We start from the raw sequence: 18,766 nt of genomic DNA on the forward strand, positions 1-18,766 counted from the left end.
TATGTGTTAATCTGTTTTGTGCTTGTTTACTCACATAAATATGTGTACACTGCGTTATGTGTTTTCAAAATAGATAAAAAAAATGATAACAGATCGTTATAATATTTTATACCGGTAGGTGATTAGTGTGTCTATCTAGTCTATGATTTTATTCTCTATTTAAACGTCACGCGCTTAACTATTGGCAAGACAAGGACAAGGTTCGTCGGATCAACTAGTTACCAATGATAATAGTCTGAGTAACTTATATTTTCAAATGGAAATATACCTGTTTCAATATATTTATTCGATTCAAATTATACTGATATATTAAAAATGAATCGCTCCGCTAAAATTCTTACATATTTATAAATAGCCGTGCATATACTGCGAACGCATAATTTACAAATAACTGACGTTTACTTTCACATTAAGTTCATTGAAACCGAACTACCAGGTAATGAAGTGAAAACATTTTTCATGACAATGCGTTATGCATACCTATTTCAATTGCACATATATAGCTAGTTGACGTGCCTGAGAGAGTAGTTTTATAAAATATATAAAAATCTTTTTTCTGCAACGGATTGTTCAAATTATATTTTGAATGCTATAATTTTAAAGCAAAGGAACAACTAAAAAAGACAAATTGTTTATGAGAAAAATGTATAAAATCCGCCTATTTTCCCTTCGAGACAAACATAGTTAAAGGAAATAAATAAAACAGTAGCAGTATACGTAACACACAAATGTGAACACTCATACTTTTATACATAATACAAACATACTTAGACATACATACATAATTAAACAAAGCTATAAAGTAATATCATTATGTGGAATGAATAATGGTAATGATTATTGTACCAAATCAGAGCTGAATCAGTTTTTCGCCATACTTATGTCAATTGCACGGCTTAAACAGTTGAACAACTTAAGCCCCAATTGATTCCAGTGTAAAGAACGAATATTCGATAGTCCTGTCTTAACCGATTATTCCAATGTGATATATTCCATCTGGATTCTGTGATTTGTTTGCTTACGAAACACACGAATTGTTTAAAATTGAACGGTTCCGTAACGCAACGTATTAATCAAATCCCTTTAAAGCATTGAATATTTTAAATGATGTGTTAAATAACAATTTTTTTCCGGTGTTTAATTATGTATTGCACTAAGTATTAATTCGGTCAATTTAGCGTCGAATCGATTAACTTAAAAAAAATCATAATTATAATTTTGTTAAATTTTTGTAGTTATTTCTTCAATTATTAGCAAACAATTTACGTTACGTAACGAGAATCGTTATTATTGCACAAGTTATAAATGAAATTATTGTTTCTAAGGTAAAGGAGTTCAACCTTATTTTAATCCAAGAACTTAATGAAGCAAATTCTTGAGATCTATGACTTATAGTCGTTTATCTTAAATTAAAGATCTGATGGTCTTTTTCAATTAAATAAGTACCATTGTTACTACTGAATCTATTGGAAGTCTTTAGTATAATATATTATTGAATTGACCAACAACGGAATTAAATGCACCGTAGTCTCTGACGATTGCAACAATAACCAATATTTTTGTATACCAAAGGTTTTTATATAAGTTAACACAATTTTCATATAATTGAAACTAATTATTAATGTAATGAAAAAAAAAATGTCCTAAAAGAGACCTGAACTGTGACCAAAATGATTCACGGCCAAAGGATGTTAATTAAGTGTATTTAACAATAACTTACGGTACGGCGTAACTGATGTGGTTCAAGATTGTATACGGTTTTGTCATTGTAAATTTAGTTTTAATAGATACGGTGTAATTTCTTATAAATGACATGATTCGTATTTTGACACTCCAAAACATGGTCTAACAATAGAGGCCTGTTACACCGGTTATGAATAAAGTTTATCCTGTACGTAAGTTACGAATAGACTTTAACAGGACGAGGTAAAATGGGCTATTAAGTCCGGTTTCACCTCAATCAAGAAACTACAACTTTTAGACTCATATTTACGAATAGAAATATCTCATAAATCTAGTGAAATTCGATATTAATAATTATGTTTACTTGCAAAGGAAAAAAACCGACTTTAATTACATGGACCAGAGTTATACAACATAAGTCGGCATAAAAATGGTCAATTAAATACGTATTATTACAGATAGCTCAAAAGGTACTTGTCACGTCTCAATTAAATTTAAATGAGACAATATGACAATCATCAGCTTTCGATAAAAATAAGAATCTTTGACATCGGTATACCCAGTAAAAAGTTATAATATTAAAAAGTAGGTCGATAAAAAATAGGCAAGTAAATACGTATAATCTCAAAAAGTACTTGTCAGATATCAATTAAAATTAAATGATCGAAAATCATCGACATCCTTATCAAAAGTTAAAAAAAAGAAAAACACAGTCGAACTAAGTACCTCCTCCTTTTTTTAAAGTTAATTAAAAAAAATAGAGTATTAAAAACTTCTATCTGTTGGAGACACTCATCGGTCAAATAGCGTTATCCACAAACCGTAAAACAGCCCTATGACTGCAAATCGCTGTCACAATCCTGCTACAGGTGAATATTTTTCTACTTAGACTAACCTACTCTTATCCTTTAAGGCAGTTAAGGGTTACGGTCCGTATCATCTAAGTCTATTCCTGCACATGTTACACTTTGAATTGCCATTTTTAGTCTTCAATGACAATATAGTCAATTCGTTGCAGTGGTACAGCAACTGTAATTCAAGCTCATGACAATGATTTGTATAAGCCATAAAGATACTTGTTTTGGCCTTGGCTTTTATCTTTATACTGTGTGGTGGTGTGGACCACTATCATAGAATTCTCATCCTGCTGGTTACCGTTAAGTGTAACAAGTTTGTTTATTTATTTATATTCTCAAGTGGGTACCTATATGTCGGTACACTTGATCGCCAGTTGATGTAAAACTGTGTGTCATTAGTACTGCTTAGAAAGTTAAATTATTGTACTTTAGGAAACACTATAAAATAGTCATAAAATATTATATTACATCGTGTTTCCTTAAACAACTTTAACGATCAAGATGATGTAGATAAAACACGTAGATGTAAACATACTACAGTACTTGAAATTCAATTCATGTCTAGCACGGAAAAGAAAACATGGCGTGGAAACGTACTGAAAGTGCGTTGGAAGCATTTATCCAATTCATTCTGATTTCACATCCTCATTCATATGTTTACCTGTTTTTACGCAGTCGTCTGGCACATTTATGCTATTGTCGTCAGGACTGCTGAGATTATAGTTTTCTTTCAAAATGAAAATATCTTATTTTACTGTCTTATACTAGATGATGTGTACATTCATTACTACTCTGTGTGGCTACGGTAGTAAAGAATAGCCTCCCCCTCTCTTCCCGCGTGTGTCGTAAGAGGCGACTAAGAGATAACACAGTTTCACAACCACATTAGAACTTAAAAAGCCGACTGATGGCGGGATACCTATCCAACTGCTGGCTTTGAAATACACAGGACGTACACGGGCAGCAGCGTTTTCGATGCGATAAAGCCAGCCCTACGGTCACTAACCCGCCTGCCCAGCGTGGTGGCTATGGACAAAACACATGAGTTCACGCCATTTTTAGCGTGAACTTGTGAGTCTGAGGCCTATGTCCAGCAGTGGACTGTAATAGGCTGAGATGATGATGATAATGATGATGATACTTAAGATATTAAAGTTTAATGCAATTTTAGTTTAACTAATGTATCTTGTATAATAAAAACTACGAAAACCAAATCTATAAGTCGGTTTTTCATCAACGTCAAACCTTCATCGATGTCCGCTGAAGCATAAAATGTGCTAGTGTTCGAACAATGAAATCGCCTTTGAATAATTGTAAGATTAGAACAAACTCCTGCGCAACGAGGCCACGGTTCGCCTTGATTAAGTAAATGGGAAATTTGTACGTAATACTCGGGAAATGACAATAAGGTTGAGATATCGAAATTTAGTAAGTTTTTATTTTTATTTTATTTAAAAAATTTCCAAGTGTTGTACATATTGTACTTATGTTGTAGACTTAGTTTTGTTCAACAGTTGGGTCAATTATTTATACTTAGTAGTCTCTGTGTCTTTGTATATTTACATGTAAGTCTCATTTATTTCATTAAACATTTATGAAAAGAAGAGCAAAGATACAGTTTGGTAAAACAGACTGATAATTTAGTGTTGTGTTATTGTCTAATTCAAGTGCATTGCAACAAAGCAATAAAATTAACCAGACTTTATAAAATATAATTAGGTCTTATAGTTACTTACTTGAATAAGCGGAAAAGATGAGGGCAATGTGGCGATAATCAGATTGAACAACTTGCGGTGCAATCAGCGCACCGACTATAAGTCCAATGGCGATTACAGACAAGATCTGAAACAATAAGATTATTAAAAAATGTAATTACCCATAAATTATATGATTTACTAAATTTCACTAGCAGTGTAAAATGCTAATACATCGTCGAGCTCATTCAGTCTAAAATATAAAGATAGTTGTCAAAAAGTAAAATATCGTAAGTTTAGTAGTGGTACAGTGGGCAAGTCGATAAATCCATGAGTCTATGATATGTTTCAAAATATTGTACGTAAGATACTGGAGAATTGAAATTGCCATTATTGTATAGACAGTTAAATGAAAAAAGAAATCTTGGGTAATAAAAATTTAAGTTTGTCTCATAACAACGTTTATTTTACGAAAGGTAAGTTTTCCAAAACCAGAACGTAAGATAAAATGATTACAACAAGTGCTGGTTGCTATTGCCTTTTAAGTGAAAGTCCAATCTGTCGTTTCGTCTTGACGAATACACGTTTTCACCGTTTCAATACTCCTAAATACCACAAAATGCTTTCCCGACTGTTTCCTTAATGACTATGGTTTTCGCTTTCACTCTTCTTTCCATTCATTTATTCAAAATTGAATTGATTTTTAATAATGTATAATAATTTTATTGTTTGAACTTTAAAGAGTAACAACAGAGGTGTATTGTTGTGTTATTATGATATTATAATTATGTTATTTTAAGCCATATTCTGAGAACGAATAATTTAACCGAACAAATATTTTTTTCTTCAAGATTTAATTTTGTTTATATTTTATTTCGTATATTTTTACGTTAACGGTGTTTTAGTAACTGTATCTGTTAAGTAACCTATTACAGTAAAACTTATTGAATTCTATTTTGTTTCAAAGTACCTAAAATTTACACAGTGTATTCGAAGAATAAGTCATAACAACAAACGTGATTCAGAACAATAAGACGCTTAAACGAGTACTAAGGTATACGATGGACATACATCAAGGATAGTTGTAGAAGCGCGCAGTTTTAAAATAATCTGCCTGTTCCCACAAGGACAAGGCTAACAATTATTTGCTAATTCATAAAATATCGATTATTTATTAATTTAAGCATTAATTTTTTTTGTAAATGTACAAATTAATAAAAATCGTAGACAGAATATGCGTTCGTAAAATTTCCGCGATAAAAATTAGTTAAGTGCAGAATTTTTCGAAATAAATACTATTCAGTTTTCTTGTCAGAGCTAAAAATTTTCCCAAACAAACCACTGATCATAATATATCATAACCAGTGGATTTCGATTAACAGTTTTCATGATTAGTTATATCGTACACACATATTAACAATGTTTGCCATTCCAGTGTTCAAGATTTTGTACTAATTATTAACCAAAGAAGCGCAGCTTAGATTAATACTCTATGTCCCCACTGGGCACTGCCTCTAAACCATAGACGGTGATGCTTAACTGCCTTTTAACAATACCTTGAACTAAAATCGACACCGAATCGTATGTTATATCGTTGTTAAATTCAAGGTGTCTAATTTAAAATGTCGTTAACATGTTCAGTACTCTACACTATATTTCTGAATACATGGCGTACCTATAATTAAAAGTGAGGTCAATTACACACTTTGTAAACATTGGATGTTTATACATAATAGAAGATCGAGCTTTGCTTAGGTTCAAAAATGGATTTTTCCTAACACTAGTTTCTGCCAAACTAAGTCTAGATCAAAAAACGCAATATTCAGATTTCGTCAAAATCGTTACTAATTTTTGTTACCTTCTATAATTGTATATATTTATATAAAAACTGATTGTCTAATAATATGGATGTTTTTTCTAATATCATATCAAGAATCGACCGTTCCCGACCGAATATAAAATCATCATATCAAAAATTTCGATCTAACGGGTACATCGTTCCATAGCTTAATTGGCTAGAGCACCGACACGGTCAGTCGGAAATGCAGGTTCGATCCCCGCTGGAACGGTCGATCTTTGATATGATATTAAAAAATATTTAGAATTTCCTAATGTGCCTTTAGTTATCTACAGTTAAAACAAACTAATCGGTCTATTAAAAACGGTCTAACAGGTTATCCATATATCGTAAACGAAGAAATCTTAATTAGTATAAATGTAATTTTCCCGTTTCGTTTATTAATATAATAACAAGTTATTTATTAGTTATATCGCGTGTTTAAAACATACACTTTATTACTTTTGGGCTATTATTATTGAATTCCTTTGCTTAATGGTTCATTTCCACACTGAATGTCTAAAGGTTTAGTTTCATGCGTCCTTCATTTATAGACGTTAAAGCTATTAAACACATGCTTAATATTAAAAAAAAAAACCTTTACCTGTAATATATAAATACGACCTAAGTTAATTTAGTAGTTTTATTTATTAAGTGATTCATACACATTGGATTTACAGCTTTAATAAATCAAATTGTTGATTTTTAGTAACGCAGCTAAAAGTTGTTATTGTGTAAATTAAGTCTATTTAGATAAAATTGTTATTATTTATATAGTAATTATGATTTAAGTATGTTTAATATGTAAGCAAAATCATTTTTAGTAAATCTTAGCTTAGCACATACATGTAATCATTAAGGGACATGTAAATTGTAGCTCCCATTTTTGGCTTATTCTTAACACTTTTAATGGTTGCGCGAATTTTCTAGTCCATGTCCCTTTTTCATGTATTTTTTACACCTGTTTAACTTACGCTTCGATGCCGAATGTCGTGATCGTACAATAGATGCAAACTATTGAAATCGATTAATCTCTTCCACTATTCGTTTACCTGATCAATAGTTATAGCTCAAAACGCCAGTTTTGATTAGTAGCGACTGCACCTGATCTATCTCTGTCTGTAGGATATTTTCAGCTATGCTCTACCTAAATAAAAAGCTTCAGAGTCATTTTTTTCTCAATTTTCTCTTTCACAACTTCCTTACTTCCACACCACTCCAAAGGAACTTTATTGTTAGTCGTAAGTTTAGCTCACCAGTTCAATGACCCTCAGCCCTACACACCAATTTTGCTTGAGGGCGGCTGCAGCCCGGCTGTCCCTGTCGGTCGCGGATCCATCCTCACCCTTCTTGGCCTGCGCGTCCGCCTCTCTGTCCCCTGCTGACATGGCCCAGATAACTCGTGCTCCGCCGCCGTACTCTGATAACTAGAAATTGAATACAAATATAAACAATAAGAAATATTTTGGTCTGATTTAAATTCTTACGCTGTGCTAGGTTTAACAAGTTTTATTTTAAAAATGAGAATTTATCGAGATATTTCAAAAACATTGCACCATATTCATAGCTTAGATTGCTTTTTAGTTGTGCCTTATTTGATTTTCTTAATTTAACGTTTGATGAAGAAAAAATACATTTAAATTTATGAACTTATTTTTCTATTTTCTCGACAAATTTTTTTCAGTTCTCGATTTTGGAAACCAAACTAGAATAGATAATAACGTAGTGTACGTTTACTATTTTTAATGTATGAATCTTGAAATTACTCTTTATATATATACACATAAATAATGACGTATACATATAAATATTTCGACTTGTTTTTATTCGTGATAAATCTTTACAATCTTCATTTTACACCAATGTAAGTAAAATATAGTTTTTCTGTAAAACAAACGCAATTATAAATTAATATACGCATGTCACCCGCGCTTGATCACTCATAAATAAACGATTTTAAGTTTTTAACGAGCGTTGACCACTCGCTCGGAACGCACGCATCAACTTTCCAACATGCTAGCTACACTTTATAAATATTTGTGAATTATAGAATGTATACTTTCGAATTACGAGTGTTCTATTGATTGATTAACTTCTAGGAACAACCTGCGTAAACTATGATTGTATTTTTTATATTACTTAGCGATGTGCAACCTTTATGCATAATAATGGTTAAGATTGTATGAATATGTTAAAATGATATCAATGTAAGTTTTTTTTTTTTTTTTATAATATATTTGTGCCATATTTAAGTTATATATTATATTAAAACTATTTTGAATAAAGGCAGAAGTCAATGACAGTCTAAATAAGGAAAAACTATTGGAACAAAGTTTTTGAATTATTTTCGATCATTTTAAAAATTATTTATATGTGAGCATTCTATTTTTCTATTTTTGTATTCTATTTTTTTTTCAATAATTTTAATTTAATGGACTTTATGACAATAGAATTGGTCAATATGTGTAGTAGTGCTAGTAATATATGTAATGCAAACAAGTGATTTTCATTTCTGTCATTTGTGCTACTATTTTTCAATTTCTATAATAATTAATTTAATTGTGCTCATACTATTTATGGTCGATGTTTACAAAGACTTAAGCGGTCAAAAGGAAATAAAAACTTAACAATAGCTTCGAAACTATAGCAATCTTTCTATTCACTTATTTAACTTCAACCGCGAAATTAAGAAAAAAATAAAATAAAACAATTTGACCTTAAAAATAATCCAACCAAATTTTACTTTATATTATTTTAATATTATTATATATAATACTGAAAGAAATATTTCAAATTAACATAATTATTCTTACCAAAGACTTTTAAAAGAGTACAAATTTCCTCTAACAAAAATGTGAATGCACCAACACTGTTTCAATTAGAAGAAAAAAAAAACACAACTGATTCGATATTTAAACTCCGTCGCGTTTCGCGTAGCAGAAAATACGAGTGGTAAACACGTTCGTCGCGAGACGACTGTGGTACTGTGGAGTGCTGCGACTCAATACATCGTATTGCCTGTGTTCGTCAGAACCTTCCCATGTTCCCGCCCTTATTGTGCAGAGAAAATTGCTTTACAAAAATTTGCTGTTGGAGCGTAGAACCGGTGCGTAGTACTTGCGTAGCTATTTTTCACATACTTCGAGTAATATATTACATTTGAAAGTCATTTGTAGTCTGTTTGCCGTAATAATCTATATCTAATTTCACCATAATAACATTTAAATAGACGTATAGTTTTCAAATAAAATAATATATTAGGTATCTTAGAAATCTTATGTGTAGTGAAACATGTATTGAATGATTTTACTGTACTAGCAGTATTTAAATATCATTCAAATTGTATTCTATTCCAATTTTTATAACATATTTTGTATTACAACGTTACTATCAAAAATATCAACCGTTAGTTGCTTTTACATAATTAATTAAATTACAATATAACTCTGTGTATAAATCGATATTTTATCATTTCTAGAACGATCCATCTATATTCTATTTTGAAAGCTCTTGAAGTTCCCTTTGAGATTTATTTTGACAGTTATCTGCTAAAGTAGCGGTACTACTATAGTACTTGATACGCCGTAGTATTTTGGTTCATTGAAATGTACTGAAGAACAATTTTAGAGTTGTAGATTACATCATACTGTATGTAATAGGAATTAAAACTTAAGTATGACTAGACGAGCAACGTGGATTTATTTGCGATTTCTTTTCTTAAAAGTAAAATGTATTTTAAGTTTTTAAATTTCCTCTCCATATGAGGAAATATAGCATTTAAATTTTATTACTACACAGCCTATGATATTAAAGTAAGTTTCTTTTCCATTAAAAGTTAATTATATTATAATGCTGCTTAAAGTTCATGTCCTTATGAAGTAATACAGCCCTTAACTTTTATTAATGAACAGACTATGATAAAAGTATTTTTCAGGTAATTAGGCTATAACATAAATATGTAAATTGTTTATGAATAAAACACATTTTTACGTAAATGTATAAATGTATTATGTGTGTAACAGAGCAATGCCATGGTATTGCTTTAAAGAAATAAAAAATGTAGTAATGATGCATTAAAATAGTTTTACCTCAATGTTATCGATGACTCTATACAAAGCGACTCGTGCGTAAAGGCTATGTTTATAAAGAAAATCAAATATTACTAACAAGGTCTCATGAAAAACAACAAAAAATGACCATTCACAATAATCTTTCCCCTTTAATCGATAAAATACTTTTAATAGACGTAGAGTCCGTTGAAGATCTTGAGACAAGTGATAACCGAATTCATTCCATTTAAACATGTCTTTGATAAATATGTTTGAATAAGTGGATTTTGTGTTATGGGATGACCTTGTACATAATGTTAGGTGATACAATAATTATGAAATTAGTATTTCGGTTACATTTCGGTACGCTAGTAGACCGACTGGGGTGCTACCTCGACCTTACAGAAGATTACAGATAAATAATACTGCTTTCAAGCAGTGTTGTGTTCCTGTTGGTGAGTAAGGAGCCTAGAACTCCTGGAGGGAATAGGGAATAGGGTCGGCAACGCGCTTCCTATGCTTCTGGTGTTGCACTCTGTCACTTCTGTTGTTGATGTCTATAAGCTACGATAATCGCTTGTTTGCCGACCTAGTTGTATAAAAAAAAAAGTTCTGTTACCCCCAAATTTACCTTAAACCCATCTGTATAAGTAGACATATGTAGTCTATACAGTAAATTTTTATTATGCAAGTACTTGTAACAAAATTGACGAATAATTGAAATATACTCTTCTATAATACAACTAGAAACGTAACAATTGATAAAAACTTTAAAAACTGTTAAAATGTAAAAATTACTCGAGTCCTCAGTATTCTGTGCTCAGACTAAAGACCTATTAAGTAAGTAAGTATTAGTAAGATATACTCGTAGGTCGAGTAACATATATGTAGGTGTGACGTTATTCAAATAGAGTAACATTTTAAATTTATTTTTATATATTCATAATTTATTTTGAATAGATGTTTTTGTTTTCTTCGCATTATTTGTTACCACTCCCTATGAGTGATATGGGTGATATTTGTATTGTAATGGTAATTGAATTCCTCAAAAATAGGCATAACGTATACATAATTTTGATACTTAACTTTTAGAAGAACAAAGTCAAAACATATATTTTAACCTTGAGATGTCAGTATAAGTTTTGTTGTTCCATCATTCGATCAACTTTTCTCTCGAACGTTTTTCCGCTCAATCACTCACGAGATCGCCAGCAGATCGTTTATATGTAGCTATTCGAATTGAAAAGCCACTTTCTAGCGTTTTCCGGTCTGGAAGTCAGCGTGAGCGCAATTTCATACATATATGTGCAAGAGCACGCATTGCGAACACGTTCACAATAATACGACTGCATATCGATCACGACTGTGGTGTTATGGGGATATAAATAACTATATATTTTTATTCCAACACTAGATGTGCCTCTGACTGTGACGATCGCGAGATCTTCGTACCTTCCATAAAAGCTCTGAATTAAAGTATGAAAACCAGCTTGAGTTTAGCCATAATTGTGTTCAAAGGAATACGTTCCGGGTTTTTAGTTATTTAGACTTGTATATTATGTCTTTATTTTCTGACCTATTAAACCAAAAAAACTACAAATATTCAAGACATTAGGTATTTTATAGATAACGACAATGGGTTAGCGACAAATAAAATATATTTTATGCTTAAATATCGATTGTATTTATTGTAAGTATGAAAATGTTTTTGTTTGTTTAGACCTGTAACTTTGATTAGAAGTATATTTTATATAATATCTAGAACAAACTTTTACATCATTTGAACTAAGTTGTTTAAATAACTCCATAGTCAGATTAGTTAATTTAGTTTTATGTTAGTTCTTTACGTTAAGTATCTAGCCTCTTCAACAATTTATATGAAGATTATACGGTGTATAACTTAACATTAATGACTATGCTACTAGTGACTACGATGAACGTCTCGAGTAGGTCTCGTCAATATCATTAGCGCTTTTTTTACTAACTTATTAGTGTATCATTACGTGCATTCTTCATTTTTACCAATTTCTCCAACATTTTTCAGTACATACATATAATTAAAATTAAAATTTCTATTAAAATACACACACACACACACACACACACACACACATATATATATATATATATATATATATATATATATATATATATATATATATAATATGCAAGATCAATTGATTCTCTCTTACATTTTTCGTCGGTTAAAATAATATTCTTCCCTGTTTCCATCATGGTGGATCATATCATATTGTAATCAAAATCAAAAACAGCTTTATTCAAATAGCATTCAAGAGCACTTTCGAATCGTCATTTTACAAATTAAAACTTTAAAAATAAGTTAAGCTACCACTGAATCGGAATGTAGATTCTGCAGAGAAGAATCGGTAAGAAACTCCACAGTTACTCTTTTGTTAATAATATAAGAAACTACTAGAAACTGTGTTTTAGTACAAAATTAGTAAATTGTTTATCACTCATTCCACTATATTCTATGAATGGGGTCATATTTTCTTGTGATTCCCGGTAACTTACATAGTAACGTCACTGGCCTGAAATCTGAAAATAATGAATCATAGTAATGAGTAATTACCGCAGACTTGTTTTCAGTAATGTGGGAATTATTCACAACTACTTTGATAAAAACATGAATGTCTGTAGGTTGAGTATGTTAAATCACTATAAAAAAAGTATTGGTGACTTTGGATAAATACATACATATACAGCAGACTTCAATATAAAATGTAAGAAAAAAGTTTGACGACGCATTGGTACAGCGATCGCAACACTGGCTGCTGCGCTGGTCGTGCTGATTCGATCCCTACACTTCACAAACTTTCGTATAATTTATACAAATCTTAAGCGGGATGTTTAGTGCGAAACTGGGGAGACTGGAGTCCAGCAGTAGACTTTAGGCTGACGATAGGCTGAACTGAAACTAATATAGATGTTGTTCTTGGTCTGGGCATTTGTGATTATATTGTATGTTTCCTAACCCCCGAAATAGGAAACAATTCTATAGTGACTATTAAATGTGAGGTAATGTGGTTTATTTACATATAGTAATTTATTTGATTTAGTTCACGTTTCGTTATCACAGGAAAACAAAACACTACTCGAGAACAGATTATTTTACTGTGATTTTATTTAAGACTAGCTGTACCCTGCGCGCGTTGATACGCTTTTTTTGGAAGTACTAACTCAGAAACCTTTGTGGGCTCATGCACTTTGCTGAAGATCATGACATAATCAAATGCATAGTTTACGATTCTATAAAGGATATACAGGCAAACATTCATTTTATTGATTCATTATTAATGAATGAAATATTCCCTATTTACTGTGTTCTTGTTCAAATATTTATGACTGTACATCTAATAACTGTTTTTAAGTACAGACACTACCAACTGTTTAAATTATCCATTCAATTGGACAGCTGTCTCTCATTGTACGACTTACTTAATACATATAATGCGTGTTATTATATACCTGTAAATAAAATTTTGTTTAAATGAAACTTGAGATCGACTAACTAATGCATTGATAGGAGTCCAGTGCACGTTTTATAGGTAAGGGAGAACGTGAAACACAAACACGCATTTTATGTTATCGCATACTATGGTCCATTGTTCTTTCTTACACAAAAGTTATTCGTGTGAGTATTTTGCATTTTGACGGTGTTGCCATAGCACTTTATAATTTAAAATTTATTATATATTTGACAGAACACAGAAAAACTATACTTTGTAGTCAATTTCATAATATTTATAGTTCATTGATCCAAAATAATTAAAAAAATACTATTATTTACCTAATCATTGATAAGAAATAAAAGCAAAATGTTTTTGTATTTCATACAAATTGTTGTACATGTTACTCTTAAAGCTCAAGAAATTATTAATGTTTATCTGATTGTTTACTTCTCGTCTTCATGTGATATTGTAAACAATAGTAATATACAAATACCATGCGTAAGCATTGATTGTCGTCTCCGGTCTAGGGGTAGCGGGCGCCATGTTGACGCCAGTTTTGGCGCCAACATTCTACGGTTGGGGTTTACGAAGGTCGTTGCCTGACCTATTTTCAGATTAAACTAAAACCTCATTTTGCTCCAAGGGGTTTTATTGTAGGTTTAATGTGACATTTGTGCAAAACTTAGCATACATTATCATGTTTTTATATAGTAATATCACGAATAGACTTATCCAATATAGTAACACAGTTAAAGATCTTATTGCTTACATTTGATAAATATCTGTCTTGGGCTCCTCAGGCGAGTCATTATTTACTTCGTTTACTATGTAACTTACAAGGATACCTATTTATAATATAAATCCCAAATCGTACTTACATGTACTTTAATCATAACAGCAGTAAGATACATTAATAAAATATATAATTTAAAATACTACCTACTGCATTATACCCGCTCAGAAGCAATAATATATCTAGGGTATTGTTAAAGTAAGAAGCAAGTGCAAAATCATTACAGTTATTATCACAGCTGATCTGAGCCAGTGTTCCGGTTAACGGCACAATCGCTCCAAATACGTTGGGCACGCGCTCCATAGGACGACAAGGGATTCATTAGCATGTGAAGTACGTGTACTGACGATTCGTTTGTCTAGCTGAATAACTAACCTACTTGTGTTTTATGTTGCCCTAATATTAGCTGTCGAAACTAGAAATGTCGATAAACTTAATAATGTTTTGTAGTTCATGTACTGGTTATTCAATTAAATTACTTGGTTTTTCTTTTGTTGCGAAGTTCTAAAGAAAAGTCCGAAGTACTACTTACCTAATAAAAGTATTCAAGACCGTTGAAAATCAGTCATTGCAATAGTTATTAATTAAAAAATTTTTTTTTTTTTTTTTTTTAAGATAAGATATATAAGTCCTACTAATATTCTTTATGTTCTGGTATTTAATGATCTATTGAATTGATTCGTGTAAAATGAAAAAAAAACCTTATGCGCAACAGTCTACGATTCTAATAAAGCTCTTTGCAATTATACAAAATAATTAGATATTAGAAAAATGTAAGTAAAGTATGTCTATACAAATTGTGACCTTTTACTCAAATTGTGACAATTTGTATAGACATAACCCGCAAAAGCGTGGCATTCTGATGCGATAATTCTGATGCGTGCTGTCTGATGCTAGGCGGTCAATAAATGATTGTAACAGTAGATAAACCACAATTACGTTGTTTGCTTTAAAGGTGTGAAGGGTAGTAGGAGAAATTAAAATGAGGAAGAGATAACTCGGTTGGGTTCCAGCTTTTTTACTTTTTATACGTACCTTTAGTTAACCCTTAACATATGTATATTTAATATGAGCTTGATATTACCCTGGGTAAATAAGCCACAAAATTTTTAGTAATCATTTGGCATACATAGTCCGTTTCTATGTATAATTTTATTTATTTTTTTTATTTAGTTCATTTTATACAAATAGGTTTATAATTTGAGGTATCTTATATAATTATAGTTATAATATGTCTTATACACTTGTATAAAAACCTTAGTTTTATTAGTTTTATCATAATATGTGAGAAAACAATGCGCCTACAGATGCGAAGTACTGAAGCGGTTAATCTATGACACGTTCTGTTCTGCCCTGAATTTAGTTCCGTACATTATTGCAGGGCTTGTGTTATTAATTATTGGTTCTAACATGTGTATAGAATTATTGATATATAATTATAACATAATTAGTTATTGTTATCACAAACGGATTAATGAAAATAAAACTCAAAAGTAAATTAAGATTTTTAAAATAAACTATGTTACAGATGATAAATAATAAGATAAAATGGTAAATTATTTAAATGATTAAACAGAGTTGTATGATTTTGCTACATTTTGTTTTTGTACGTGTGTCATATCAAGCAACGTTCTGTCAACCACACTACAAAATGCATAAAGGTTTAAACGTTATACATCTAGCCATACCTATGGCTTTTCTTGGCATATTTTTTAAATAGTTGTGTATCATTGTACTTACGCTGTCCGTGAGCGGCGCAATCTTGCTGGCGTAAACGTCAACCTCACACATGAAGTCCTTCGATCTGGGCGATATTATTACCAAGCTGCCGGAGTATAGATACTCCAGTTTCAGTTAAAACTATAAGGATTAACTATTATTCAATTGAAATGACAATTAACGAATCCTTGACTCGAATTTATCGATCTACGACGAATCGTTGGAAATGTTGGGTAATTCTTAATTAAGAAATTGTTTTAATTGTCACCAGCGAAAAACAACCAAATTAAATAGATTTTGAGGTGTGTTCAATACCGAAGTTTTTACTTTTATTTTCGCACAAAGATTCGTTTATGACCAAATAAACTATTGGACTACATGAGAGCTAGAAGTCTAATGAGCCAGAAGAGTACACAGTGTATCACATTTAACGTTTGACCCTACTAATTTGACTCCTGCATTGACCTCAACTTTGGTCATTTAGTTTACATCGTTTTTGACCACCAGATAATCCTGCATGTAGAAACGATTTTTTTTTAGATCGTAAGTGTTATAATTGCTATTATGACTAGCATACTAGATCAATCAATAATCAAGATATTCATTATGGTTTCACTCGCCTTTACAATTTTAGCTACTGTTTTACTGTAAATGATCATGACCTTATGTGCCTACTTTGAAAATTGTGGAGGGTCTTAAGTTTCTTTATTTCTAAATGGTGTCGTTTTCTAAAACTCTTAAAAATTATTATAAATAATTTATAAGAGTTGCTTCTAAAACAAAATTCTTAGTGGTATTAAAATAAAGGCTTTGGTGTGAAGGTTACTTTTCTCTTTTTAAAACTTACATGTAAACATAGGAAGTAAGTAATGAGCTTGAGGATGTTTTGTTAGAAAAAAAATATAATTGGCAGATAAGTTTTATTTCGAATAAAAATAATCATATTCATATATATATATATATATATATATAATTGACTTTCGTCGCAAATACATAATACAAAAGTGCTAATATTTTTCTAAATTAGTATAGAGGTGGGAAAAAATTACAATATAATCATGGGAGAGCAATTTTTTAGTTGTCTGAAACTTAAATAGTCTGCTGATTTCGATCGTTGCTAACATAGTCTTTTGTCAAATAACTTTGGAATATGTAGTTAAATGTCGCTTATGTATAACTTAAATATAAACAAATAAATCTATTAGGGCTACACTTAAGATTTACATTTCTTTTGTGAAGTGTATGACAGATAGCGCTGTGTCGACGAGGTACACCGCGCCCTGGATGACACATAACGCGCCAACCGCTAGACCAACCTGAAAATATACAATGTTAATTTTATTGAAACGATAATATGCTTTAAGCATAGTCTTAAAATTATCTAATGCTTAGTACTGAAAAGAACGAATTTGAGGTAATCTTCAAGAAAGAAGTAATAAACCCTAGTTCGATAAACTACGTATTTATTGAAGGAAATAATTTATTACACGCCTCCAAGAAGCCTGTGCTTTAATCTCAGAAAATGAAAAATGCGCTTACTCTACTTATCAAACTATAAATTGAATATCATCTGATTATATAGTAAAAATTATTTTATAGTAAAAATTTCTTTTAAAATATTATAGTAAAAAAAACGATTAAAAATATTATGTTGGGCGTCAATGTTTTGGATGTACGGATGAAAGCAAAATAAGGCGAGAACCTTTTGACTAAACAAGCCGCTTTTTTGTCACGAAATGATTAACTAAGAAGCCTATTGAATAGGAGGGCTGACGAAGGAATGTTCGTTGTATGGTCGATCATAAGTTGCAAATAATAGTTTTAAATGAGTGCGTGGAAGCGTGCAGTTTGGATTTTTCAAATATTTTTAGTGTTTAATTTTACTCAATATTTACCAATGACAAGTATGTACAAGTATGTTAGAAAGGGGTTTTCAATCTAGTGATCCTTCAAACGCGTGTAATATTAACTAAAGATGTAATTCGATCTTCTTTATCAACTATATGATAATGTAATACCAGTTAAGCAAGTAATAGTAACACGACCAACAAAGTAAAAGTTTTCCATCGTCATAGTGGCTATGGTACGATTAGTCATAAAATAATAATCAGCTTTGTTGTACATATATGTTCATGTTTTCAATAATAGAAACAACAAAGGAACCACAAAAACAAAGTTTTGTTTCATATGGTTTGGTTATAAGAATGTAAGCATTAGTATGTTAGTGCGTACTTTAAAACGTTTTGGAGTTGTGTCAGCGTTAAATATTCGCATGTTTTATTTTTAGCTTAGCTTATTGTAATAGTATATATACATCCATTATACCAAACAATACCTCGAGGAATGGTAATGCGTGACATTTTCATATTACAACGCCACTTTCGACCATTACATTAAAGTTTTCGAACAAGTTACAAAAGTTTATCTACAGACGAGGACATTAATATAATGAAACGCCGACCTGTTTCTCAGCGAAGACAAATTGGAATTGGTGTTCTCCCTGATAACCGCCCCAGTAGTGCAGCGCCACTGCTCCAACCGCGATCCACATAAATATACCGATGAAGTTCATCACAATTTCTGATAATGCTCTGTAAATAAAGCGTTATATTTATTTTTATATGTATAAGCAACACTCAACGAAATACTTGGGCTTGTTTT

General features: G+C 31.0%; 2 protein-coding genes across 2 annotated transcripts in view; one reads left to right on the plus strand and one right to left on the minus strand.

The window, feature by feature from the left end:
• Window positions 1-18,766, plus strand: part of LOC123657510 (adenylosuccinate lyase) — a 33,849-nt gene that overhangs the window by 6,350 nt on the left and 8,733 nt on the right. The gene's annotated exons all lie outside the window — the stretch shown is intronic.
• LOC123657511 overlaps window positions 1-18,766 on the minus strand; it is a 30,467-nt gene that overhangs the window by 4,917 nt on the left and 6,784 nt on the right. Inside the window, 5 exon segments of the mRNA XM_045593052.1 lie at window positions 4,277-4,382; window positions 7,328-7,498; window positions 16,127-16,246; window positions 17,317-17,421; window positions 18,567-18,696. Coding sequence (XP_045449008.1) covers window positions 4,277-4,382; window positions 7,328-7,498; window positions 16,127-16,246; window positions 17,317-17,421; window positions 18,567-18,696 — 632 coding nt within the window.

This window comes from Melitaea cinxia, chromosome 10 (assembly GCF_905220565.1).
Source record: "Melitaea cinxia chromosome 10, ilMelCinx1.1, whole genome shotgun sequence".
Taxonomy (NCBI): domain Eukaryota; kingdom Metazoa; phylum Arthropoda; class Insecta; order Lepidoptera; family Nymphalidae; genus Melitaea; species Melitaea cinxia.